The sequence below is a fragment of the Protopterus annectens genome, chromosome 14.part0, assembly GCF_019279795.1.
Source record: "Protopterus annectens isolate FY-2018-M chromosome 14.part0, PAN1.0, whole genome shotgun sequence".
Classification (NCBI taxonomy): Eukaryota; Metazoa; Chordata; order Ceratodontiformes; family Protopteridae; genus Protopterus; species Protopterus annectens.
The window spans coordinates 521,782,099-521,809,386 of NC_056748.1; the positions used below are offsets into that span (position 1 = coordinate 521,782,099).

General features: G+C 42.7%; 1 protein-coding gene across 2 annotated transcripts in view; it reads right to left on the reverse strand.

The window, feature by feature from the left end:
* The window catches only part of CSGALNACT2 (chondroitin sulfate N-acetylgalactosaminyltransferase 2), a 784,311-nt gene that overhangs the window by 74,699 nt on the left and 682,324 nt on the right, over positions 1-27,288 (reverse strand). The window contains exon 7 of one of the 2 annotated variants that reach the window (XM_044056276.1): positions 20,661-20,757. The exons of the other annotated variant lie outside the window; for it this stretch is intronic. Coding sequence (XP_043912211.1) covers positions 20,750-20,757 — 8 coding nt within the window. The 3' untranslated portion in view covers positions 20,661-20,749. Of the gene's footprint in view, positions 1-20,660; positions 20,758-27,288 lie in introns of those variants that run through there. 2 annotated transcript variants of the gene reach the window in all.

Below are 27,288 nucleotides of genomic sequence, written 5' to 3' on the forward strand. Positions count from 1 at the left end.
ATCTTAATGGAGGACTAAGACAGGCCATTGTGGAACAGTTCTGCTAAATATTCCAGGATGTGTGCTATGTTTGCCAATGAGACATTTTCTCCCTTTGCTGCACTCTAAATGAGGTATCTTTTCCACTTGGCTGAATAAGTCTTCCTTGTGAAAGGTCTGCGTGCCTCCAGGATAATGTCCTTAACCCTCTGGGATAAACCTGGGTTATTTTGTTTTAGGCAATATTCCAAGCAGCTAGCTGCAGTGCTTTCAAGTTTGGATGTAGGATCTTGTAGTTGTCCTGTGTCAGAAGTAAGGGACATAGAGGTAGAGGCCATGCGTGTGTCCAAGACATGCTTCTCAGTAGCGGGTACCAATGTTGCCTCGGCCAGTCTGGAGCTATCAGGATTACCCTTGGCTGATCCTCTCTGATCTTCAGTAGAACTTTGTACATCAAGGGAAGAGGTGGAATTGCATATGCTGTCAGGTTTTTCCAGCTGAAGGAAAGGGAGTCCACCCTCCAAGCAAGTGGGTGGTATGCTCTTGTGCAGAATTTCTTCAATTGGTGGTTGTGTGGGGAGGCGAACAGGTCTATCTCTGGTAGTCCCCATTTCTTTGTTATGGCTTTGAAGATATCTGGATGCAGCATCCATTCGTGAGCATCTGTGGTAGTTCTGCTTAAGGTGTCTGCTAGAGAATTTTCTTTTCCTGGTACAAATCTGGTCTGAAGTTGAATGTTGAGATTCAGGGCCACATTCCACAGGTCCATTGCCATCCGGCATAGAGGATATGAATGTGTACCTCCCTGTTTGTTGATGTACCACATGACTGTGGTATTGTCGGTCCTTAGCAGATGACCCTGTTGGAGTGGTCTGAATGCCTGGATCGCATGTTTCACTGCCAGCATCTCCTTTAGATTTATGTGTAGATTCAGCTGGTCTTGGGTCCATAGGCCTTGAATACACTTGTCCACCATGTGTGCCCCCCATCCTAGGTCTGAGGCGTCCGTGGTGATGGTCTGGCTTGGATGAAGTTTGTGGAAAGGCAAGCCTCTGTTCAACTGACAGGCCTGAGCCCACCACAGGAATTCTTGCTTCAGGCATGGAATTATTGGAATCTGGGCTTCTAGACTGTGCTTGTGTTGAGACCATACATTCCTTAGGTACCATTGTAGCTTTCTCATATGCAGCCTGGCATGTGGAGCCAATATTATGCATGATGCCATGTAGCCCAGGGCTTGCAGGACTTTCCTTGCAGTAAGCCGAGTTTGTGTTGTTAATGTCATGAAGTAGGCTGGTAGTTGCTTTTGTTTTTCTTCTGTGAGAAAAGTCATCTGAGTTGATGTATCCAGTTCTGCACCCAAGAATGTTATCCTTTGGGATGGTACTAGCCTTGACTTTTGCATGTTGACTGTGTATCCCAAGGCTTGCAACAGTTGTATGACATTTTCCAAATCTTTTGTTAATTTTGCCTTGTTGTCCGCTTGTATTAGGCAGTCATCCAGGTATGGGTAAATTTGAATTCCCTGAAGCATTGCAATGAGCAATTACTGATGCCAGGCATTTCGTGAATACTCTGGACACAGTAGATAAGCCAAAAGGCAATGCTGAGAATTGATAATGCTCTGATCCTGCAAGAAATCTGAGGTGTCTTCTGCAATCTGGTCGTATAGGGACATGCAGGTATGCCTCCTTGAGATCTAGAGTCACCAGCCAAGACTCCTTGCCCAGCATGGGAAGAAGCTGCTGGAGGGTCAGCATTTTGAATTTTGGAACAATGAGGTATGTGTTCAGTGCGGACAAGTCTAGAATAGGTCTCCATTGATTTTCTTTTCTTGGTACAAGGAAAAGCCTGGAGTAAAATCCTTGGCCTTGTTCCATAGGTGGTACCTCTTCTATAGCTCTCATCCTTAGTAAGTTGTTGACTTGTCTTAGAGCGTCTGTTTGTTGGCTTGATGGTAGGTTTGGCATTCCTCTCTTTTTTGGTAGAGTGTGGAAGTGAAACCTGTAGCCCTTGTCTATTGTTTGTAAAGTCCATTTGTCTCCTGTAATGTAATGCCAGTTGTCGGAGAATAAGGCTAGCTTTCCGCCCAAGGGTGCTTCTAGCTGTTCCCTGGTAGGCGGAACTAGAGCCAAGTCATTGTGTCTGCCCTGTGGAAGTAGTTGTAGTTGAATCTGTGGCAATACTTCTCTAGTTGGTAGGTTGCCACTGACGTCCCCTGTAGGCACCCCTAGATTGACCTCTGCCTCTGGGACGTCTATTTCTGCCTCTCTGCGCTCTGGAGTTGTCTGCAAAGGACCAATTCTTCGAAGGCCAATTTCTGCTAAACCTCGGAGGTTGGACCTGTAAGAAATCCTTGACTGTTTGGACAGATTTTGCTTTTTCTTCCACCTTCTTTAGAACCTCCTGTGCAGGGGAGCCAAACAAACTTTGTTTCTCCATGGGAGCATCTAGGAGTTTTGACTTAACATGGTCTGGTAAGGATTGTTCTTTTAACCAGGCATGCCTTCGAATTACTGTTCCAGTCATAGCTGATCTAAAGGAAGCCTCCAGTGCATCATAGCCACATTTTAAGAAATGGTTACTGACCTGCTGAGAGTTATGTACCAAATCCTGAAGGGACTTGCGGTCTAAAGGTTCAGGAGAAGACAGTTTTTTGTTTATCTGGTCTTACAAAAATTCCTGGTACTGAATCATGTGAAATTGACAGTTCAAGGCCCTGGCTGAAAGAGTAGCAGAAGTATAAACCTTTTTACCCCATCTCTCTAATGCTCTAGATTCCCTTTCATAGGGAAGAGGGTTTTTGGCAGAGGCAGCTGCCACACCTTTAGGGTCTTGTGAAATGGTTTTAGGGTCTGCAACAGGAGCCTTATACAAATGGTAATGTGTGTCCGGGACCCTGTAATATCTGTCTGGCTTGGCAGGGGCCGGAGGAAGAGAATCAGGGGCAGTGCAGGCATCATTATATGCATCATCAACAACTGTTAGTACTGGCGGAATGGCTAAAGGCCTATGCTGTGGTAAGTGTAAAAAGGTCCTTAGCTTTTTCCTTGAATCTGAAAAATCCTGGCCCTGCCATTGAAAGTGTTCCCTCATAGCATGCAAGGTTTCCCCAAAGGAAAATTCTTCAGGAGGAGAAGCAGAAGGAATGGAGTCTTCTGCATCAGAATCCTCATAAGGAGAATATGGGCCTTCGTGAGGGTCTGAAATGTCTGAGTCATCCGAGGAATAATCTGTAGAGACAGGTTCCGGGGGTTCAGTCCTAGGCCTCTTGTCTGGAGGGGCTGAGAGGCCCTGTCTGGGTGAGGTTGGGATCCCCTGATCAAAGAAATGAGATCCTCAGCCAGGCTGAGCATTTGGGAACTAGAGGTAGGCCTATGTGAAGGAGTTTTTGCAGGTAAGGCCTTAGAAGATTTAGCTGCTTTAGCCCTGGCAAAAGCCTTGATAGACATAGAAGCAGGGGGTCTAGCAGTCCCACGTGCAGGGGTAGATATGTCTAAAGGAATAGTGTCTGACAAATCCTGGGTGCCTGCTTCTGTAGCAGTAAATTCATTAGCAGATTCAGCCATGCTCTGTGAGGCCTCGGCTATCGGAGGCATGCTTTCGGCCGAAGGAAGAACCGGGGGCTCGGTTTCAGCCGAAACCGAGACACTCGCAGTTGGCCTAACCGTGGTTTCAGCTGAAACCACGGGCCGCGAATGTCGGTCCTTTTCCTTGCGCTTTTTAGCTAATTGAGTAGTCTGAGTCTCCGACGGCATTTTGTATGCAAAAGCGGGACCAAAAAACTCCTCTGCAAACTCCGACCGACGTGTAAGTGTCCGTCGGTTGAAGGAAGCACAGGCTAGACAAGCTGATACGTCGTGGTCTGGGCCTAAGCAAGGAAGGCAGTAAGAGTGGAAATCCTTATGAGATATTTGTTTCCCACAAGTTAAACAATTATTAACTTTGTCTGACATCGGCTGAGGCAAGAAAGAGTCCCCAATGGGGTACTTAGCTTTTTAGAAGTCTTCGGTAGTAGAAATCTCTGGATCTGACCGACCGGCACTTGCGAACAGCTTCTGCTTCAGGCACCGCGTGGCAAGAAAGACTGAGGAAAATGGCATCGGCTGATGCCTTTATACACAATAAACAGCAGCTATGACGTCGGGTGAAGTGCGACATCAGCCGAGGCCAGACCCAGACTTTGGAATCCGGCCGACCGAAGGGCTGCCTGAGGCAGGACAACCCATATGTTAGGACTGCAGATGCATCCTTGAAGGACATCCACTGTTCCCTCTATTTGGAAGGAATACTACACTATCCCACTACATAAAGGAGGTAACTCCACAGAACCATCTAACTTCCGTCCCATTGCTATTCTTTCTCCCCTCTCCAAAATTCTAGAAAAGTGTATCCATTCTCAATTGCTTTCCCACCTTACTCAAAACAATCTTTTAACCAACACCCAGCACGGTTTCAGGCCCAAACACAGTACTAACACTTCACTCTTATCCTTCTCTCATACTGTAGCTGAGGCCAGATTCAATAATAAACTTGTGTCCTGCCTTTTCTTAGATTTCTCAAAGGCTTCCTATACGGTCTCTCACAACCTTCTACTTCATAAACTTTCTCAGCTGAACATTTCCATCCCCACTCTAAATTGGTTCTCAAGTTACTTGTCCAGTTGCCTACAAGCAGTTAAATGGCAAAATTCCTTCTCACCCTTTCTGCCAGTTCAGACCGGTGTTTCTCAAGGTTCAATTCTTGGCCCCCTCCTTTTCAACCTCTTCACCAATGACCTACACACTACCAGCAACCTCTCCTCTATCATACAGTATGTAGATGATTCAGCTCTGATCTCCATTTCTGACTATCAATAACCTCCACCATATCATCCAATCTTCATTTCACTCTGAGAAGTGGCTCTCCAACAATCAACTTATCCTGAACCCCTCTAAAACTAAGCTCTTACTATTCCTACCTAAAACTCTAGCCCACCACAAATCCACCTTTCTCATATCCTCTCTAAATGGCACCATCATAACACTAGACTTGCACACTAAACTCTTAGGTGTCATCACTGACAACCAGCTCAAACTAGACCTCAACATACTTCATTCTATAAAGAAAACACACCAAAAACTGGGCATGCTATACAGAAATAGCAAATTCCTGACCCCCAACTCAAAACTACTGCTAGCCCAATCCTATCTCCTCCCCGCCCTCCTCTATGGCTCCCCTCTATTTTCCAATTTACAAAATAACCTGCTAGCAAAACTAGACCAAACCTATAACAAAATTGCTAGATTTGTCACCAGCAGCCCCTATAAATCCCATCACTGCTCCTCTCTCATAAAACTACATTGGCTCAAACTCTCATACCTTCTGACCAAATGTCAGCTGATCCAAGCTTTCAGAATTCGTAATTCAAACTCTGACTGTCCATCTCTGTCCAGCCCGATCTCCTGGTACACCCCTCCCCGATCCCTGCGCAGCTCTGATAAACTCTTGCTACAAGTCTAAAAACCCAACAAGAACATAGGTAAAATACTCTATAAACACTCCATCTCCCTTACCTGGAACAATCTTCCACTCCATATTAGAAGTCATATCTCCCTTACCTGGAACAATCTTCCACTCCATATTAGAAGTCATACCTCCCTTCCTAACTTCAAACATGACCTGATAATGTACCTCCATAACAACCCTATATGTACCTGTTACCATCCTACTTAACCCCTCCCTCTCCACATACCCACTTCACCACTAAGTCTGATCTATAAGACCTTTTTCCTCTTTCTATAACTTACTTTATCCAACTGCTCTTCTTTCTGTACCCTCCCTCTAGTTCACTACATCCCCCCTCTACTACTATCTTCTTTTGCACCATTCTCTCTTCTGACCTACGACCCCTTGTGTCACCCCTCTCTACTTTTTACTCCCACTCTACTTTCCCTCAAATCTGAAGCCCCTGCACTTACACAATTTTCTAGCCACTACTCTAATCATACCTTGTTTCTTTTCATTATATTACCTACAACCTTAACTTCCCCTCCTGCTTACCTGCTGGATTTATTATTGTTGTTTCTCCTGTTACGACCTATTACTACACTTTGTATATATAGCTATGTACTATTCCATTGAGTACATTATGTTTTTCTTATCCATTGTATTCATAAGATTGTTTTGCTCTGTAATATTGTTAATTTGTCTCTATTCGTATGTATTTGTATATGTCTGTTTGGGGCTTTTCCCCTCAGGTCTCCACTGAAAAAGGGTAAATTCTTACCTAGCTGGACCAACCCGGTTAACAAATGCGAAATAAATAAATAAATAAAATTTAAATGTTTGACTGGTTTCAGTTTGTTTTTATGCACTTAAAGAAGCAGATGTGAAAGTGTTTGCGCCAGATTAAAGTTTTATAACCTGGAACCTATCCTGTGTTCTCCTGTTATTTTTGGATATTTCGTTAGTTCTGCTGTGGACAAAAGGACCTGCAAACGAGTGGTTTTTATTTTTGATGGTTCATGCAAAGTTAACTTTAAATTCCTTGTAGTGGACAGTTTAAAAAAATGTAGAAAATTCATTTAATCCAAAAGATGACTTGGGGTGGCTGGAATATAGTTTGCAGGTTAGACTCAATGCTTGCTACTCCCCCCCCCCCCCCCCCCCCCGGTCTCAACAACAGAGAAGATTTTATTATGCATCTTAAACGTAAATGGTTAAAACACTAAGTATATGGTCATGTGACCAAGTATTTAAATGTATGTTTTTGAATGTTACCTTCCAGTCTGAAGCAGTCTTATTACAGATAAAAGCGTTTACTGGAATTATTTATTGTGGAATTGTCCTTGGATTTTATTAAACCAGCTTAATTTCCTTTGGTTTTGTTTTCTGGTTTTGGATTTCAGTCTTAATCAGCTTTTAGCTTACTGTTTGATTACTGCCATATTTCCTCTTACAAGTAAGATAATAACAAGAGGAACCTCTGATGTTGTGGGGTCTTGACTGCTTGCATGACACCATATAGAAACTCTCTTCCATTTGGCTACATAAGATTTTTGAGTGGTATGTCTACTTGCCTCCTGCAGAACCCAAAGCATGTCCTCAGAAAACTGGTGCCTGAAAGGGATCAGAATCCTATATTGAGGGATGACAGGTTGGAGTGAAGCAGAGGTCCCTTTTGCTGGGTAATGAGGTCCACTTGGTGGGGTAAGCTTGTGTTTACTGCCCCTGACTAAATCATAGAGAAGGTGGAAATCAATGCTGCCTTAGCCAAATGAAGTCATCAGTAGGATTTTATTTCCTGGATATTTAGTAATACTTTTGGTATTAGAATGGAGGGAAGGCATAAAGGCAACTCTGTCCATTAAAAACACTGCATCTGTCCTCCATGCCAAGCAGCAAGGAGACCTGGTGCAAAAGTGTGGCAGCTGTTTGTTGCTCTCTGAGGCAAATTAATCTACCTGTGGTGTTCTTCATTTGTGGATTATGTCTAGGAAGACCTGTCTGTTAAGAGTCCACTCTTGGGGTTCTTCAGTGAAACTGCTTAGAGAGTCTGATGGATTGTTGTCCTGTGATGGGAGATATACTGACTTAAATGAAATGTTCCTCTGAGTTGCCAGGTCCCAAGCAATACGAGCTAACCTACATAGTTTGTATGAACTGCCGCCTCCTTGCTTTTTTTTGTACCACAAGACAGTGGTGCTCTCTGTGAATACTAAAAGAGGGCTTAGTTTCCAGAGGTGACAGAAAACTTGAAGATCTTGAATGACAGCCCTCATCTCTTTCAGTCTGGTGTGTTCGTTCCTGTCGCTGGACTGCCAAAGTCCCTGGGCTTTGTGGATGTCTGTCCAAGGCCTCAAGCCTCACCCAAAGAGTCTGTGTACATTTCTTGACTTCACATGTGCTTTGAAAGTTAATCCTGGATGAGATTCACCTGAGCCACCCAAGATCTTTGTGTCTAGGGGGTGACAGTGTTAGGAACATGTGGTTTTCAGGTACCACTGAATTTTCCACATATGCAGCTTGATTAAAGGGAGCACTGGAATGGTTGCTGTCATGAATCCCAGTGTTCTCAGAATCTCCCTGGCTGAACAGACCTTGAGGGAGGCTAGACAACGGAAGTAAACTGTAAGGTTTTGCACCTTTTCCTGAGGTAAACAGTCCTGCATCCTTTTGGTGTCCAATCTGCAGCCCAAGAAAACTAGACTAGGTCCCGAGTGGGCTGGAGGGAAGACTAAAAATCTGCTTATTGCACCAACTGCAGGAGATGTTTCAGAGTGAACTGGAGGTGCTGGAGGTGAGGAGAAATGCTTAGTCTTCTGTCACTTTTTCTTCGGGATGGTGTCTGCTCGAACCAAGTATGGAAGATCCAACTCCTGACTTTCCCCAATGAGTTTGCTGGGAATTTCTTCCTTAACTAAAATCTGCAGGATGTCTTCTGATCCCTCTGAAATGATGCTTCGTGATTACTCCTTCTCAGTAGCAACAGTCTCTTCGAACAGATGATCCACTGATTCCATACCAGCCACCAGTGGCATCAAGATAGAGGGTATCTGAGTTAGATTTGGACATGCCATGAGTTCAGTAACCTCTGCGGGTACGTCAAAGTCAGACTGGGTAGACCACCATTCCTAGGCCTCTTTCTCATTAGTTGGAGGTATGTCCAGTGTGGCAGTATCGGCTATCTTGGAGTGGGCCAGACAATTCAGTCATTTGGTCTCCAGGAAGATGTTTAGTGAAGACAAATAGGATCACAAAGTCTTGGGCACAAAAGATTGGCTAATGAAACAAGCCTTATACTCGTGTTCAGTGCCTTGGAGAGAAGAGACAGTGGGTGTGGAGATCACTGTAGCGAATTTGCCTGCTGCACTCACACTTACCCCTACTAGCTGACAACAAAAATACAACAGTTTATATAAAAGGAAGGTTCCCCAATACGGCACTTACCTGATTTTGAGAAGCTAACAGTATAAAGGGTCATGCGGAGATTAGGCTTACAGGTGAGAAACATGCATTCTGGATGGTGTAAGACAGTCAGATGATTTAGGCTCGTACATCTGTCTATATACCTCCTGCGCTTGTGAGTTGAAGTCATATGTTGGACACATGTTCCAGGACAGGTATAAGCTTTGGTACCCTAGCAGGACATTAGTGATGAAAAATATTGCAACTGTGATTTTAATCAGGACATCTTTCTCTTGCTTTAGTAGATGGGAACATGTAAATAGGCACTCCTTCATGACCAGAGTAACCATAACAGCTCGTGGAAGAAGGTAAAGAGACAAGACAAATAATTTTGAAAATTTTAATCATTAGGAACAGGCTTAATTCTGCAAGTTCCAAGAATGGTATCCACAGACTGTACTTCCTTGGAACTAAAAACAGACTACAGTAGAAGTCCTGCTCTTATTCTATGCATGCTGACACGGTCATGTGCTTTAGGATATGTTCTTCTAGGGAACTGTTGGCATTTGGGTGAATAGAAAGCATCACTGTGGAAGGAGAAATTACTCTGAATTTCAGCTTGCCACTTGAACTCACAAATCTCCCTTACCTTATGGTTCATTATCAGCCCTGAAGCATTGTTTCTTGAACAGAAGAACTTACCATCCAGATGGTGGGGATAAGTGGAAGGAATGTAACCAGAACTGGGAGGTGCCTTCTTTATTGGGTGGATGAGTGATCCCCTTCTGGACTACCTACTTTAACAACTGTCACCTCCCATTGGCCTTTTTCAAATGCCTTTTTCTGTTTGACTTTCTTATGGCACAATGGCAAATGCTAGGTAGGAAATTCTCCTGTTACACTTTAAGAGCGCTTTCACTGCCTCATATCAAACTGCTTGTGCTGAAATGCCTAATGTCATGATACGAGTCAACACGTAGTTGGTCTTTTATCATCCCATTGATACTATTTGGAAGTGTAATAATAGAATTGCAAAGGGATATCGAAATATGCCATTTTAGGCAGACACCACATGCAGTGGTTCATAGGGTTTCCCTGCCACGGTCATTGTGTCAACAGGTAGCACATTCACCTTTGAGGACAAAAGGTCAAACTACACTTGGTTCTGTTCCTACGCTAGCTGCCAGGCTTTATTTTATATTACTGACACTGCAATGCAACATAAGGGGGTGTTGCACTCCAAAAAGGAGACATTAAACCAAGTTCATGTCAGACAGAGCTGTTGGCAGCTAAGAGCTATGTAAAATATCCCAGTGCACATATCAAAAAGAGTAGGGGAATTCCCTTCATGTCTTGGCCAAATTTCCATTTTTCAGTAGGAATATCAGGTCAGGTCTCTTCAAAAAAAGAGGCCACTGACTTAGCAGGGCTAACCTACTCAACACAAGTTAAGCATGTAAATAAATTTGGCGCTTTTACTTAGTTTCCACTGGGGATGTCGTACAACTTCTCCATATACAAAGTCAGTAATGGCCTTGGTTGCTTCCTTACTGAGCTGTGATTATATCAGACTGAAGAATGACATACATTTCACTTGAAAATGTTTGCATTTCCAACATGGCCTTGGTAAAACATAATAGTTTGCAACAATTGCTAAAGTGGTGTCAGAATCAGTAGTTTGATGCACCGAAACACATAAGTGTAGGATAAATGTTTTAGGTGCAATTTGCAGCTGAATGTTTTCTTGTTACTGTATTAAAGTTTCGTAATGAACTCAAAAAGGAAGACTGACGCATATCCTTTTACATTAGGTTCCTGATGCAGTCGTCCATATGCAAGTTCCAGATACACTCATGCATATGCCCTCGTTGTCGATAACATTTTGCAATGCTCTTTGCTGAGTTGTCATAACATTAGAAGTAAATACTGCTTATTTCTCTTGAATAGGGAGCCTTTTCCCAGTGAAATTGTGACAGCCCTTCAGTTTAGACTCCTATGCAGTAAAGTGCATTACAATCATGTAAATGCAGTGCACGTGTCTATATGTGGTCTTGATCCAGTACATTCTGTAGCTGGTGGCCATGATGTATTACTCTGAGAAATTAGCTGACAAATTTACTATCATTAAGCAGCCATATTTCTGTGGCATCAATACTCCTTTACATTGCCTTTTATTTTTATTTTTATTTATTTTACATTTGTTAACCGGGGGTGTCTGACTGAGCCGAAAAGGCCCTTTTTCAGCAGAGGCCCGGGGAGAAAAGCTCCACAAAGAAAAATTACAGAACACATTTAGTTATTTAGACATGATCAGTATACACACAAATTACAAGAGACATGTTTACATTTCGGTACTTCGCTTAGTTTTCTTCCCACTTTCCAGTGAAACTGCGCTGAATAAGTTTGTACACAAAGTACAGTTGTGTAAAATCTTACCACAACAGTAGCGCTCCATGCCTTCACTGCTGCAGTATTCTTAACATTCAAAGATTCCCTGCCGTGGAAGCCTGTCATCCAGCCAGTATACCAAAGACTTTCTGTTGCATTTAAAGGTATGCCTGAATGTCACTCAAATGCTCCTTGTGTACCATAGGGCATAAAGGTGATGTTCAGGCTTACCATAAATAGAACTGATAGCCCCAGTAGGAACACCAGTCCAAGGAACCCAACAGGTAACCTGTACATCCAACTAGGGGGGAATGGAGGTAGGGAACTAATACTGCAGCAGTGAAGGAAGCACATCTACTGTTATGGTATAATTGTACAGAACTGTACTAAGCCCTTACATTCACTGCAGCAGTATTCTTAACATTCTGGAGAGTGCCAAAGCTCAACAGGAAACTTGGGCGGGGGAAGGAGTCCCCTAAAAATCCACGGAGAACAGCAATAGCAAAACTGGCCCTAACTCTAGGAATAACATCCAACTTGTAGTGCTTAGTAACAGTATGCACAGAAGACCAGGTAGCATCACTGTGGTATTGTCTGTGAAGACATTGAGAGGCCCTGGAGAGAAGAGGATGAAAAGCCTGAAGAGCCAGCAGAAGAGCCCTCATCTCTTTGATACTGATGTGCTCCCTCTGCTGGCCAGGCAACCACACCCACTGTATTTTGGGAGAGCCAAAAGTCACCCACCCAACCTATGTCTGAAGTGTCTGTGAAAAATTCCTGAGTGGGAAAAGGGAAGAGGGGAATGGAAAGAGATCCCTGGGTTCAGTGACAACTGCAGAATCCACCAGTGAAATTCCTGTCTGGGATAAGGAAAAGAGGAGTCTGTCTACAGGGTGTGCATGTTGAGGCCACACTGACTTCAGAAACCATTGAAAGTTTCTCATGTGAGGTTTGGCCAGAGTGAGCATCGGAATGGTAGATACCATGAAACCCAGAGCTCTCAGAAACTCCCTGGCAGTAATGGAAGCCAGAGGAAGAAGAGTGTGAAAGAAAGAAATGAGAGTGAAGGCCTTTGGAGGGGGCAGGGATTCAACCATAGGCACAAACTGAATCCTGCAACCCAGAAAAACATGATCTTGAGGAGGAGTCCAAGAAGAATTTGTGAAATATATTGTGAACCCCAGGCTCGGAAGAAGGGAAATGGCAAAATAAAGATTTTGCAAAAGAGTCTCTGGAGAGGATGCTTGAATCAACACATCACCTAAGTAAGGAAATATCTGGATCCCTTGAAGTCTGAAAAAAGCAATCACAGGAGTAAGGCATTTGGTGAACACCCTTCAGGCAGCAGAAAGGCCAAAGCAGAGAACTGAAAATGCCAGGAAGAAACAGATAAACATAAAAACCTCCCGAAAAGGGGATGGATTGGAATATGGAGATAAGCATTCTTGAGATCCAGAGACACCATATAGGCCTGAGGGAGCAGGAGAGGAAACGGAATCTGAAGAGACAACATCTGAAAGGAAGACACTTCAGATGAGAGAGGTCTAGAATAGGTCTCCAACAGCCCTCTCTTCCTGGCACTAGAAACAGTATGGAGTAGAACCTTTTCCCCCTTTGGGACACAGGCACCTCTTGAATAGTACCCAGAGTCAAGAGAGTTTTAAAAACCTTAGGGAAAAAAGGAAGCTGTTGCTGAGGAGGTTTAGGAATGCCCATAGAAGAAGGGTGGGATTTCCACACCATGAAGTACCCCTCACGAATGATCGACAGAACCCAAGCATCTCGAGTGATCTGAAGCCAAGTAGGAAGAGAAAAAGAAAGGTGAAGAGAAAGGGGAATGTGGCTGGGAGGAGACTGATGGTCATACAGCAGCTGCTTTGTCGGCAAAGGAAGGCTTTGGAAACCTGAAAACTGAATAGCCTTAGCAGGAGGGGCCCATTTTCCAGTCTTCTTTCCTTTAGCAGAAGGCCGGGAATATCCATGAACAACGGCAGGCTAAATGGGATAGTTCAACTGAAATTTAGGCACAGGAGAAACAAAAACATGTTTACGCTCCTGTAAAGCCTTACCTTTTTCCTGAAGGGACATAGCAAACCAGCAACAGCTTCCCCAAACATAAGTTTAAAATCCAGGGGAGCATCCATCAACTTAGCTTTAATATCATCAGGTGGTGGCTGGTGCCTAAGCCAAGAATATCTCCTCATAACTGAATCAAAAGCAGTAGCCCTAGAAGAGGCATCTGCTGTATCATAACTACATTTAATAGAATGACTAATGACTTGAGAAGAAGTCCCTAGCAAGGAAAGAACAGAGGTTTTACCCTCAGGAAAATCAGAAATAAGTTGACAGGCCTGAGAAAGAAGAGCCAACACATACCTAGACATACGAGTCTAATAATTAATAGCCCTAAAACCTAGGGTAGCAGAAAAGTAAACTGTTTTACCCAGCTGTTCCATAGTTCTGCTATCTTTGCAAGAGGGCGATAACTTCGGCGAAGGAAACAATTCAGATGGCTTATCAGAGGCTACAGCACCAAGACATTTATACAAAAAGAAACAATCCTCAGCCACTCTAAAACCTATGAGGCTTCTTTCCAGCAGGAGGTAAAGAATCAGGAGCATGAGAGGCACTGGAAAAAAACATCCATCAAAACAGGAGGAATAGCCACAGGTATAGGAGACTCCCAACTGTAGCAACTCATAGTACCTCCTATGGGTATCAGCATCCTGAGCACAATCCCACTTAAAAAAAAAAAATCCATCATCCTAGAAATTGCGTCCTCAAAGAAAATGTCCTCAAAAGGAGCATCAGGACTAAGAATCCTCCTTCTCTGACCCAGAGTCCAAAGGAGAAGGAATTTGAGTAGAAAAAGTCAGATATTTGTCATCAGAATCCGAAACAGTATCAGAAGAATCCTGGTCTCTAGGCCTTTTATGGGAAGTAGAGGACCAAGGAGAAGCAGGAACTGAAACCCCTTGAGGAGGCTTTAAGGACATTAAAGCATAAAATATCCCTAGAGTGAAAGCCTGTCATTCACTTTGAGGATCCCTAGGAGCAAACAAAACAAGTTTAAGTTTTTGTTTCTTTTTTAAGGGAAGATCCCTACAAGAAGACTCAGAACCAGGACGATAGTCGAGAACCGCAGTAGGACCTTCTTCCCAAACTAAAATCTGAGGAACTCCCCTAAGCCCCTCAGAAAAAATCAACAGTGGTTCCCTTTGAATGTCCAAGATGGATGCCCTGCAAAACCCTCATTGGACAGTCGGAACCTAAACAGCCTCCAACATGGACGCGATAGAGGAATCCAACTATACAGCCGGGCAAGCCTCCAGGTTTGTAACAACCTCGGGAGAAACACCTGGCAGAGGCTGGGCAGAGGAAGATTCTGGCTGTACATTTTTCACTTCTTTCCTAATGGCTGACCCTCAGGGCAGGAGATTCCATCCACTGTATCTTCATCAAAAAGCTTAAGATACTGGTGTACAAGATACAAGGAAAGGAAAGAAAGTCTATTGCAAAGGGTTTTTAGAATGAATGCCTGGCAAACAAAATGGTGGTCTTTTTGGGGAATTAATCTCCCACACTGACATTTACCCTTCCTGGATGACATTAACCCTAAGGACCACAAAAAAGCAAGAGAAAACAAAAATCCTCAATGGGGCACTTATCTGCACTGCAAACAGGTGTAGCTAATCACTGGAGAATGAAAATGTATTTAAACCACAAAACAGGTGCAGTTAAACAGGAACAACAGTGAAAAGAAGCATTCAGACTGGCAACAAACAAGTTCTGTTTATGGTAAGCCTGAACATCACCTTTATGGCCTATGGTATGCAAGGAGCGTTTGAGTGACGTTCAGGAATACCTTTAAATGCAACAGGAAGTCTTTGGTAAACTGGCCAGATGACAGGCTTCCATGGTAGGGAATGCCCAAATGTTTTTAAAATACTGCAGCAGTGAATGTAAGCACATCAATTGTTTGAATTAAAAAAAAAAAAAAAATGCCAAGGCTCCAGGGGTGAAAGGACTGCAACCAGAAAAAATATTTTTCCGTACTGTAAATCAACACAGCCTGCAATGACACCAATGGCTCAAATTCTTCATCCCTTCACTCAAAATTATATGCTTTTCCAGGCACATGCTAGGAAGGACATAACACTACGGGTGAATTTCTGGTGCATTTAAATTTTTTTTTTGTCACTTGAAGTAACGACAACAGCAACCACCAGAACTCACTGATGATGTGCAAAAACCCGAAACAAAATGTCGATGCTGCATTCTGTTTGATGTCTTTGCACACAGTCTTTAAAACAGACTAGAAGAAAAAAAAGGCAAAACTGTATAGCAAAATACTAGCGTTGACCCCACAGCTATAGCTGTACCAAAGCATGGAAATTTTTCCTGGGGTATGTTGCCACGACAACATGCATTTCAACATAGTGGAGGCTGGTCCCCTTAAATGTCCTAGCTCTGAAGGGTCATGTAGTATAATGGTGTATGGTCACTTTAAAGATACTAACCCAGAAACAAGCAAGAAGGTAAAGCTAATGAGAGACCGCTGCAGAGAGAACGAATTAAAGCAGAGTGACCCGATGTACAGCACATTCATGCTCTTTGGTTCTGAAGAGGTTCATGGGAAGAGTTATATATACTGAAAGGAAGGCAAGAAGAAAGCAAGAAAACCAGGAAGTAAGGAAGCTCAGATAACCCTTTACAGGAGAAGCTGGTTGATTCCCAAAGCATGCAATTAAGTCAACTAGGGAAGACTATCAGTGTCTCAGAAAGAGGACGTTAGGATTTGTACTTGGCAACAAGAACATATTTGCAGAGTTGCGTGGTAAAACCAAATTAATTTCATTTCAGCACAATACAGAAACTGTGAATGGACAGGAAGTATGCATAAAAGCAGACTGAATAATGCACTCCAAACATCAAGCAACTGTGAATAAAGTACAAAAAATACTTAAACTTGGAACTACACAAGAATCCTACAGTGAACACAATAGTTCCATTATACTGGTCCCCAAGCCTGATGGGTCTATAAAGTTTTGCAAGGATTTCATGAAGGTAAACACCATACCTAAGTTTGTTTTATATCCTACACTTATTAGACATACTGATTAAGATTGGGTATAGGTTTCTGTCCCCTTTAGAATAAAGAAAAAACAACTGGCAAATCCCACCAGATTCAGACATGAAGGAAAAAATCAGCATTCTTCACAATTTGTCTCCACAGAGCACTTGCAGCATTTGACAGGCTAATGGACAAAATACTTAGACCCCCCCCCAACCACATGAGATATGTAGCAACCCGACTGGGTGGTACTTCAGTATTCTGACAACATTGGAAGAGCCTTGGAAGAGCCATCTGCCAAAGAACAAGCCATTACAAACTTGTTAAATCAGGCTGGATTATCATGCAAGCTAGGTACAACAGAAGCCCACTCCTTATCTATGTAACAGGCCGAGGACTTGTGGAACTACATATTTGGTTTTGGAAACGATGCAAAACGTACCGTTGAATAAAATCTTCCCCTAACAGCAGATGTCCTTCTCTGCTGCAGAATTCTTTACCCAAGGGATCTCCTGCCAAGGACAGTCCTACCTCCATCCAGTATACCAAAGCCTTTATTGCTCATAAGCACCATACATCAAACGTATGTTCTCTGTGAAAGGCGTAGGGCATAAACGTGACATATGGATGCACACATTCAGAAATGAAAAAGCCCAAGAAGAACAGAATGCCCTTATGGACAACGGAGCATATGTATCCAAAAGGAGAAAAAGGAAGTTGATGATGAAAGACCCCTTGGCCAGGAAGGCAAGAAGACTACAGGGTAAGAGGAACCCAGACAGGGTAGGAAGGAGGGAGCAAATACTGCAACATTGAAGAGAAGGACATCTTCTGTTATGTGACCGTACTATGTGATTCCATTTCTTGTAGTATTCAGTATTCTTTACCTAACAGAGAGCACAAGAGCTGAAGAGGAAGCATCAAAGGAGGAAGACACAGAAAAGCCCTCTATAAAGCCATGCATGACAGCCCAGACAAAACCTGCCCAGGCCATGGAAATAGCTTGTAATGTTTAGTGAAAGTATGTACAGTGGACCAAACAGTCTCAAGGATGGAACTGGTATCCAAACCCTTGAAAAAAGCACCAGAGGAAACCACTACTCTTGCAGACTGTACATTTACCGAAGGCAAAAGACAACTTACATGAAAAGAATAACTAAAAGACATAGCCTTAGAAATCCAGGAGAAGGTTTGCTTAGAAACAGCCAAAGTCCTTTGATGAAAAGAAACCAAAGGCTACTCATATGTAAATAACTTTAGTTTTACCCAAGTAATATCTGAACTGTCTATGCAAATCAAAGGTATGAAGAACCTTCTCACTGACAGACTGTGGAGAAGGAAGGAAGATGAATGGGCTGATTGAGGGACAACACACTGACAACCTTAGGCATAAAAGAAGGATTACTATGAACAGACACCCTGTCCCTATGGAAAACTAATAAAGGAGGAACAGCCATGACAGCCTGAAGGTCAGACACTCTCTTGGCAGAAGTACGAGCCAAAAGAAGAAGAACAGGCTTCCAAATACAATGTTGTAAGGAAGCTGAAGAAACAGGCTCAAAAGGAGCCTGAGTCAATTTTAAGTACAAAACTGCAGTCTCAGGAAGGCGGAATGGGCTTTCTCTGAGGACTGATATAAAGGTTGCCTTTAAGAAATTGCTTGACCTCAAATATAAGAGGCCATAGGAGTCAAGGGCACACAAGCAGGAATTGCTGACAGGTGGGCTTTAACTGAAGAATACGCTAACCCAGAATGGAGCAGATCACAAAAATAAGAGAGAAACAGAGGAATCTCCACAGACAGAGGATCTTATAGGTTCATAGGTTGGTACTAGGCTATCGGCCCTAGGGCCTATACAAGCCTAGCCATAAAAAATCCCTGGCTATTTCTTCCCACACTATTTACTTCCCTGGACCCCTGTCGAGCAGGGCGACTGACGTGATCCCTGGGGTGAATTTCCTTTCTCCCATCCAATCGTCAAGGTTTCTTTTGAAGAGGACCAAAGAGGAGCTCTGCTTGACATGCATGGGCAGTCTATTCCAGAATCTGGGGAGTCCCTGGGTCAGGCACCTTTTCATGGTGAGAGAGGGACAAGACTGAAAATCTTTTCTATTTGGACATATATGATTTCCTGGTACTGGGTTTTCCTGGCCTCCTACAGAACCTGAAGCATGTCCTCAGAAAACAGGTCCCTGATAGGGATCAAAACCCTATCGACCCTCACAGTCAGTTGACGAGTGGACAGGTGAGGATGGATAAGAGAACCCTTGTCTTGTGTGAGAAGATCCGCACATTGAGGTAACTTGTGCTGACTGCCCCTGGCCAAGTTAGAAAGGAGGAGGAGGAACCGATGCTGTCTGGGCCAAAAGAGTCACTAGCAAGATTTTGGGAAGAGTCCTGCCTGACCTTACGAAAGACTCGTAACAAAAACATCCTCTTCCAAGGAAAAGACTGGGCATCCAAATTCTAAGCCAGAGGATCTGGGACTCTAACAGAATAGAGGAAGTTGCCTCTTCAGAGTGGAGGCAAAGATATATACGCGAGGAATACGCCACCAATAGACAAGGTTCCAGGAACACATCTTGTGAAGTATCCATTCGTGAGCTTGTGTGCTGGACCTGCTCAAGGAGTCTGCCATTAGACTGTGCTCCCAAGAAATGAAGAGACACTTGATACTGGACAGATGGACCTCATACCTGAACAGCTGTCTGTAAAGAAGATAGGACCTTGTGCCCCCTTGCTTGCTGACATACCACATCACTGTGGTATTGTCTGTGAAAACTTTGATGGGCCCGGGATTAAAGAGGGCGTAGAAAGCCTGAAGAGCCAATACCCAATGAATTAGTCTGCAAAGAAGATAGGATCTTGTCCCCCCTTGCTAGTTGACATGCTACATCACTTTAGTATTGTCTGTGAAAGCTTTGAGAGGCCTGGAATGAAAGAGTGAAAAGCCTGAAAAGCCAAAAGCAAAACCATTATCTCCTTTACACTGATGTGGTCTGACCTCTGATGAAGAGGACAAAGACCCTGAACCTTGAGGGGGGGTCACAAGAGGCACCTCAACCCCTATCAGAGGTATCTGTAAAGAGTTCCTGAGTTGGAAATGGAGCTTGAAAAGTAAGTCCCAGGTTGAGAGAAAGTTGATGAATCCACCACTGAAGCTAGAGTTTGGTACTGGGAAGTCCAAGTGATTGCAATGCTGGAGCCACATTGACTTGAGGTACCACTAAAGCTTTCTCATATTTAGCCTGGCAAGAGGAACCATGGGAATGGTGGAAGCCAAGAACCCTGAGAAATTACCTGGTGGAGACAGAAGCCAGAGGAAGACGGGACTGGAAAAAGGCAATTAGAGACAGCATTGGGGGCAGGCAGAGATGCCAGCATGGGAACTATCTGAAGCCTATAACTGAGGAAATTAGGACAATGGGATGGTGTCAGAACTGATTTCTGGAAGTTTATGGTGAACCCCAGACTCTAACAGGAAAGTAGTGAACTTGAGATCCTGAAGCAGAGAGTTGGGGGAAGAAGCTTGACTAATTAGAGCATGTAGATCTAGAAAGATCTGAATTCCTCGAACGCTGCAAAAAGCAATGATAGAAGCAAAGCATTTGGTGAATACCCCTGGGGAAGTATAGAGGTCAAAGGACAAAGCAGAGAACTGAACATGCAAGGAAGAGACAGAGAAATGTTAAAATTTTCTGAACAGGGGATAGATTGGGATGTGAAGGTATACATTCTTGAGATCCAGAGATACCAGAAAGACCTGGGGTGGAGGAAGAGGAAATAAGGTCTGGAGAGACTACATTTCTTTATTATATGTATACCTTTATAGACCACCATAAAGTTGGGCAGTTTTAAGATTTAGGAAGGACTGTGTACCATATATATGTGCATCTTGCAAACATCCACATCTACAGGAACCTTAAGGGCTCTCCATTTCAGTTAGCTTCACATGGTCAGCCATTCCTTTTTCAAGTAAGCAACTGATAGTATGTTGGTTTTCTATTAACTAACAACTGCTTCCGTTTGTTGAACATAACACTTTAAATGCTCACTTTTCCAACACTGAACTTGACCCCCACTCTTGCCATTTTCAAGTGTTACGAAATAACACCAGTTTATACTACAGACTTGTACCTCTCAACTGTCCAGATTTTTGCTCATATGTTTGTTCTCATCCTCATAAAATTGTTGAGTTTTCTAGCAAATCAGTGAGGATTGATGTCATTAAATAAAGACAGACGTTTGAGTTTCAGACTTTTTTATTTTCAAAGAATTCATAGCGAAACAAAACCTTTTACTCAAGTTCATATAAGCAGTGTTTAAAATTTGTCTCTCTTTTTGGGCCTTTGCTCCTCCATTATTACTGGAGTTGGTTGTCCAGATTTCTCATGCCAGAGTTCTTTCAGGGCTGACATTCACATCTCTGTATAAACACAGCATGTAATCCATTAATTCACAAAAAAAAAAAAAAAAATTCTAGTTCATTACCTGCCAGTCTACTGATTGTAACCACCTGACTAAGGTTTGTAAATTTCAGGTATCTGCTTCTTTAGTATAAATAACTGTTGCTGCAACAAATTTTTCGAAACATTGAAGTTCCAAACTTCTCACCAGACATCTTCCCTAAGAATCTCCACATCAGAAAAAATGTTTGCTGTTGCTGGAACAATCGATTTTAAACTGTAAATACTATGCACTCTTTACATAATTTAAGAAATCTTGGCATTATAGCCAATACTTAACTTGTCACAGCATAAAAATGTTGTCAAAATGCAAATGAAGAACAATTCTGTTCATAAAATCAAGTATAAAGAAGTTTAGTTTCTCGATCTGCCATAAACATGTTGCAAATAACAGTGTCATTGCAGCAACCATAGCTACACCCCAGCAGTTTGTTTAAAAACATGGTATTGAATGAGGGAAATAATTATTTTCCAAAGCCAAAATCAGCTAAGTAAACAATTAAAATGGAAAGTCTGCTGATGTACTTTTCTCAAACGGAATGATATAAAAATACCTTCCTGCTGTGGAATCACAGTATACAAATACTTTATATCATACAACAGTCAAAGATGGATGCAGCACTAGGTGACCTAGGCAACTGCCTAGGGCCTCACTGGCTGGGTGGGCATTCACTGTAATAATGAATACAACATGTTTCTACCAGTGTTGCCATAGCAACTGCCTAGGGCCCCGCTGGCTGGGTGGGCATTCACTGTAATAATGGATACATTTTTCTACCAGTGTTGCCATATGTTTAGCTTTGAAATCCCAGGCTGTTACAATTGCTTTGAAAGGTGCATTCTGATAATAAACATTTTTTGGAAAAATAGGGATGTTAAAAATATAAAACTTAAATATTTCTTTAATGATATTTCATAGGTGATTCCCAGGCTAATGACCCCATGGCCTTTTAAAGCCTAGCCATGCTTCCCAAATGTATTTATTGTTTTGATACCACTGGGTTATTTTAAGAGGTATATGCAGGCTTGGGCACATGTGGTCAACCTTTTACAAGCTGCTTCTGTCTGCTGGAGACATAGGTGTCACTCCAAGGATAAATTTCCAATTCCTCATCCACTGGTCCAAGTTATGCTTGAACTGGGTTAGAGAAGACCTTTGCTTCACAACAATAGGAGGTCTGCTCCAGAGAAAGGATGGTCACTGAGACACATACCTGTCCCTTCAATACATCCTATTTACATTGTAGATGAAGTTTAGGTCCCTAGATTGGGTAATTCTGATGCTATTTGTTTTGCAGATGTGCAACAAATCAGAGTGAGTTCAGAGAATGCTTTGTAGGCCAGGCACTGATAGTCTCTCAGCAGTATAGGGGTAGGACTTATTTTTCTGAAGTAGGGCATGTTTATGCCCTGTATTCTTTTTTGTATGGGACCCTTAAGATTTTGCATATTCCTGGTCAGGTACACAGCGAAGGGGTAGCTGTACACAGTGATTGGTCTGATGTACAGTACAGTGGAACAATGATATCCTTAGGCCTAGATGCATTACCCTTGTTTATAGGTTATGTAGCATACAACGATTTCCTTACTACTATAGACACATGATGGTCAAAAGCCAGGTTACTGATTACATGCATTCCAAATCCTCGGCCACTGGGTCTACTCTTAGAGGTGTGTTATCAATGTGGTAGTTTCCAGGAGTAAAGAATACTATTATAATATTTCTTGGCACTGAGTCTTAGACAGTGGCTATGGCACCAGTTATTAGTCTGCATCAGGCCTTCTTGGAGGGTATTTGTGTCACTGGGGGATTCTACATCTGTAATTAGTTTGCAATAGTCTGTAGAATCGGTCATCCAGGGATGCTCTTGTCAGAGATTTGGGATGCATGGCTAGACTTAAAAACACTAGTTGTCATTAGCCCAACTCAGATTTCCAAGATAATGTATTTAATGTCTGATTTCAGAGAAGGGATGAAAACAGAGCCAGTGGTACCATCCCTCAGGCAAAGGCAAAGGAGGCATCATGCAATTAGCTTATACCATAATGACAAATAAAGGAAGGATCATTCATACAAGATCTTGAGAAACTCAGGGTTCAATGATGTTATTCATTTCAACAATGAAGATCTCTCAGAGTCCCTGTGGGGAAGGAGTCCCATAGACAGCTCTTGAAACTAGGATCACACAATGGCTTTCACAAGTGGCATGTGCAGAACATTGTGCAGATTTAGGCATGCACATGAAACAGCAAATGCCCACTGTGGCATGTGAAAAGACATGCACCAGGCCTGGTGGTGACTTCAAACCAAGGACAATGGGGGTGAAATTCCACACCTGTCACCATTTCCCACACCAACAGTCAAACACATACCTGAGCTCTTAGCTACAGGCCCTGGTACAGATTCACCAAATCAGGATTGTTCATCTCAGTTGTGCCAGGGAAAGGCAAATCTAGGAAATGAAACCTTGGCCCTAACCACACCTCAGTCCTTGATAGGGTAATGTGAAGGGCTGCAGTCTGAGATAAGGCTGAATGGACTCAAGGCCAAGCCACTCAGTCAAGGGAAAGGCTGAGCAAATGTACCAGAATACACCTGCAAAGTGACAGCTCAGGAGGGATTACTTCTTCTGGTCTTCAAACCCATGACATCATTTACACAGATGATTATAACATCACATATCACAGATAAGCCTGCATCCTTGGGAATAGGTACTTCTACAAAAATTATCACAACTGCTGGGAAGGACAAAAACATCAAGGTCCGCAAAGGACAATCTTCAATCTTGGATGTGCATGACAAAACCACAAGACCAGCCATCAACACCCACATCCTCCATACAGTAATCATGAATGGTTGGCTTTTCAATTTCTACATTCCGTTACTCATCTGCTGTCTTTATCATTTAAATGTCCCACTAGAATCTAATTCCAACAAGTACATAAACGAATATTTGATTAAAATATTGGAATACTGCCAAAAGTGCTTGAAATGATGGCTGCCCCTGTACATATTGAGAACGATTGCCATCAGATCACCACCCAAAACTGAAGCCTTATTTCACTTTCCTACTTTTGTTCCTTTTCAATGAGACATTGCAGTTAGCAAGTGGCTAGCAGAGAGGCACTTAAAGCTCACCCCAGGAAATACCATCAAATATAACCCCACTAATGATCAGTAGCAAGTAGGCCCTAGATGCACTGTATAAGGCCAAGATCACAGCTACAATGGGCCCCAATAATATCCCAGGATACCTCCTAAATAGCCTGAAATATGACCTATCAGGGCCACTGGTGCCACTATTCAACCATAGTTTCCCAATAGGCTTTGTGCCACGTGAATGGAGGACTGCAATGGTCATCCCTCTGTACAAGGGAAAACCATCAATGGAATCTGGGAACTACAGACCCATTAGTCTGACTAGTATCACATGCAAAGCCCAGGTAAATGACATTGGAAACCTTCAGACACTGGACCAAACACAGTTTGGTTTCATCAATGGTAGATAAAGCCGATTAAACCTGGTGAACATCTTTAAGAAGGTCACCAAGGCACTGGATAAGGTAAACTGGTGCATACAGCATACCTTGACCTGGCTAAAGCATTTTCTACAACACCCCACTCAGACTTGGTAAACAAATTCATGGAATTGGGCATAATCTCCAATGTAACACAATGGAGACAGCTAGCTCACAGATACAACCCAGGAAGTTAGGACTGGCGAGACCACCTCCACAAAGAGGCCAGTTACCAATGGAGTCCGGGGTCTTTGTTAGGTCCGTTCCTCTTTGGCATGTACATCTCGGAAGTTAAGATCAATGTCAAAGGCCTCTGGCTGACTAAGTTTGTAGACTATTTGCAAACTAGGAGCAATTATGGAATCCTTAGAAGCCAACATCTTACAGGAAGGTCTAACACTGACAAATGACTGGTGTCAAAGCCACAGCTTAAAACTCAGTACTAAAAAATGCATAACAATACCTTCTCATAAGTTAACCACACTGGGAAACTACCTCTTTGATAAAACATCCCTAAGAGTAGACCCAGTAGTCAGAAATTTAGGGATGCATGCAGACAGTAACCTGGCTTTTGACCAACATGTGTCAAAGGTGGTAAGAAAATCATTCTATGTTGCCCAGCTTATAAGTATGGGCATTGTATCTAGGACCAGAGAATTCATTGTGCCACTATATCCAGTTCTCCTCAGACCCATTGAGTATAATAACCCTTTTGGTATATGCCTGACCAGGCAAATGCAACAGCTGGTTCCTTACAAAAAGGATAAAGGGCATAAACACAACGTCCTTTACGGATCACCTCAAAACCCTATCTCTATATTCAGTCTCCTATAGACTACTGATAGGCAGTCTATGCCTGGCTTACAAGGCATCCTTGGTTGCAGCTCTGATGGGCCTTTTTCACATCTGCAAATTAAATCACCACCAGAACTACTAGAGCCAAAGACTTTGCTTGCGGCATAAATAGGACATGACAGACAGACCGATAGGTATCTCAGAGAATTCCCATTCTCTGGAATGGACTTCCCATCTGTGTGAAGCAGAGCCCTTCCCCAAATCCTATTGAAGCATAACCTACCCCAGTGGACAGAACATTTGAAAGTTATCCCTGGTCTGGCACCTATATCCCTGATGAACAGAGGCAGCTGTTAAACCATACCCTAGCTAACAAACACTCCTTAAAATAACCCCCAAGGCTTTTGGAATGCATGTTATGCTAGTATACACCTATGGACATTTAAAAAAAAAATGATAACATGCATTCATTTCCAAAGCTTGCTTTTTTTTTTTAATTTTACCAAGAGGAATGGGACATGGGTATAAACAATGACAAACATGTGGGAGTATTCATGGGGAGCAACTTGGGGAAGTCCTACATTGTTGGGACAAAAATGTGAAGACCTAGACCAGTAGAAGGGCTTATGTATGCAAAGAAATTATGAAATACTTATAAATCCTATCCACTGGAATCTCTAACCACATGATGCAAAATGCTCCCTAGTACATACAACCAGGGTATCAAGATCTCAGGCATCAACTGTAAGGCCCACTGTAAAAAGGCCGTGGTATTTTGTGATTCAGAGTCAAATTAGCTGCACAGAGGAAAGACCTCATTATGGTCAAAACTGAATGTCTCAATCACATGAAGTACAGATCAGAACTTCCTAGGGTAGGTAACTGTGTTGACGACCACATCATGGAAGCACGGGTACCACCCCAAGTCACTCTTGTGCACACATACATGCAGCAATATACACGCCACTTACCCCAAACTTGTCCCAGTATGTTAGATCACAGACAATGTCACCTTTACCCATCCCAGTAATTCAAGGATGAGTGCAGTCCATCCTTAATGCCAAGCATTCGAGTTTCACACTTCATGTCTTTCAGGCTAGGGAAAAAGCTGTTGAATAGGTTGAGAACTACAGGTAACATTACCTGTCCTTCACCTCATCTATCACTATATGTTACAGGGATTGTATAATGGCAGAAACTCACTAGATATTTTCTAAAAACACATGCTGCACTACGTTTTCACTTAGTGCAGTGTGCTAATGCAGGTGTTTCTAAAAACACATGCTGCACTACGTTTTCGATTAGTGCAGTGTGCTAATGCAGGTGTTTCTAAAAACACATGCTGCACTACGTTTTCAATTAGTGCAGTGTGCTAACACAGGTGTTTCTAAAAACACATGCTGCACTACGTTTTCAATTAGTGCAGTGTGCTAACGCAGGTGTTTCTAAAAACACATGCTGCACTACGTTTTCGATTAGTGCAGTGTGCTAATGCAGGTGTTTCTAAAAACACATGCTGCACTACGTTTTCAATTAGTGCAGTGTGCTAACGCAGGTGTTTCTAAAAACACATGCTGCACTACGTTTTCAATTAGTGCAGTGTGCTAATGCAGGTGTTTCTAAAAACACATGCTGCACTACGTTTTCAATTAGTGCAGTGTGCTAATGCAGGTGTTTCTAAAAACACATGCTGCACTACGTTTTCACTTAGTGCAGTGTGCTAATGCAGGTGTTTCTAAAAACACATGCTGCACTACGTTTTCACTTAGTGCAGTGTGCTAATGCAGGTGTTTCTAAAAACACATGCTGCACTACGTTTTCGATTAGTGCAGTGTGCTAACGCAGGTGTTTCTAAAAACACATGCTGCACTACGTTTTCGATTAGTGCAGTGTGCTAATGCAGGTGTTTCTAAAAACACATGCTGCACTACATTTTCAATTAGTGCAGTGTGCTAATGCAGGTGTTTCTAAAAACACATGCTGCACTACGTTTTCGATTAGTGCAGTGTGCTAATGCAGGTGTTTCTAAAAACACATGCTGCACTACGTTTTCAATTAGTGCAGTGTGCTAATGCAGGTGTTTCTAAAAACACATGCTGCACTACGTTTTCAATTAGTGCAGTGTGCTAACGCAGGTGTTTCTAAAAACACATGCTGCACTACGTTTTCAATTAGTG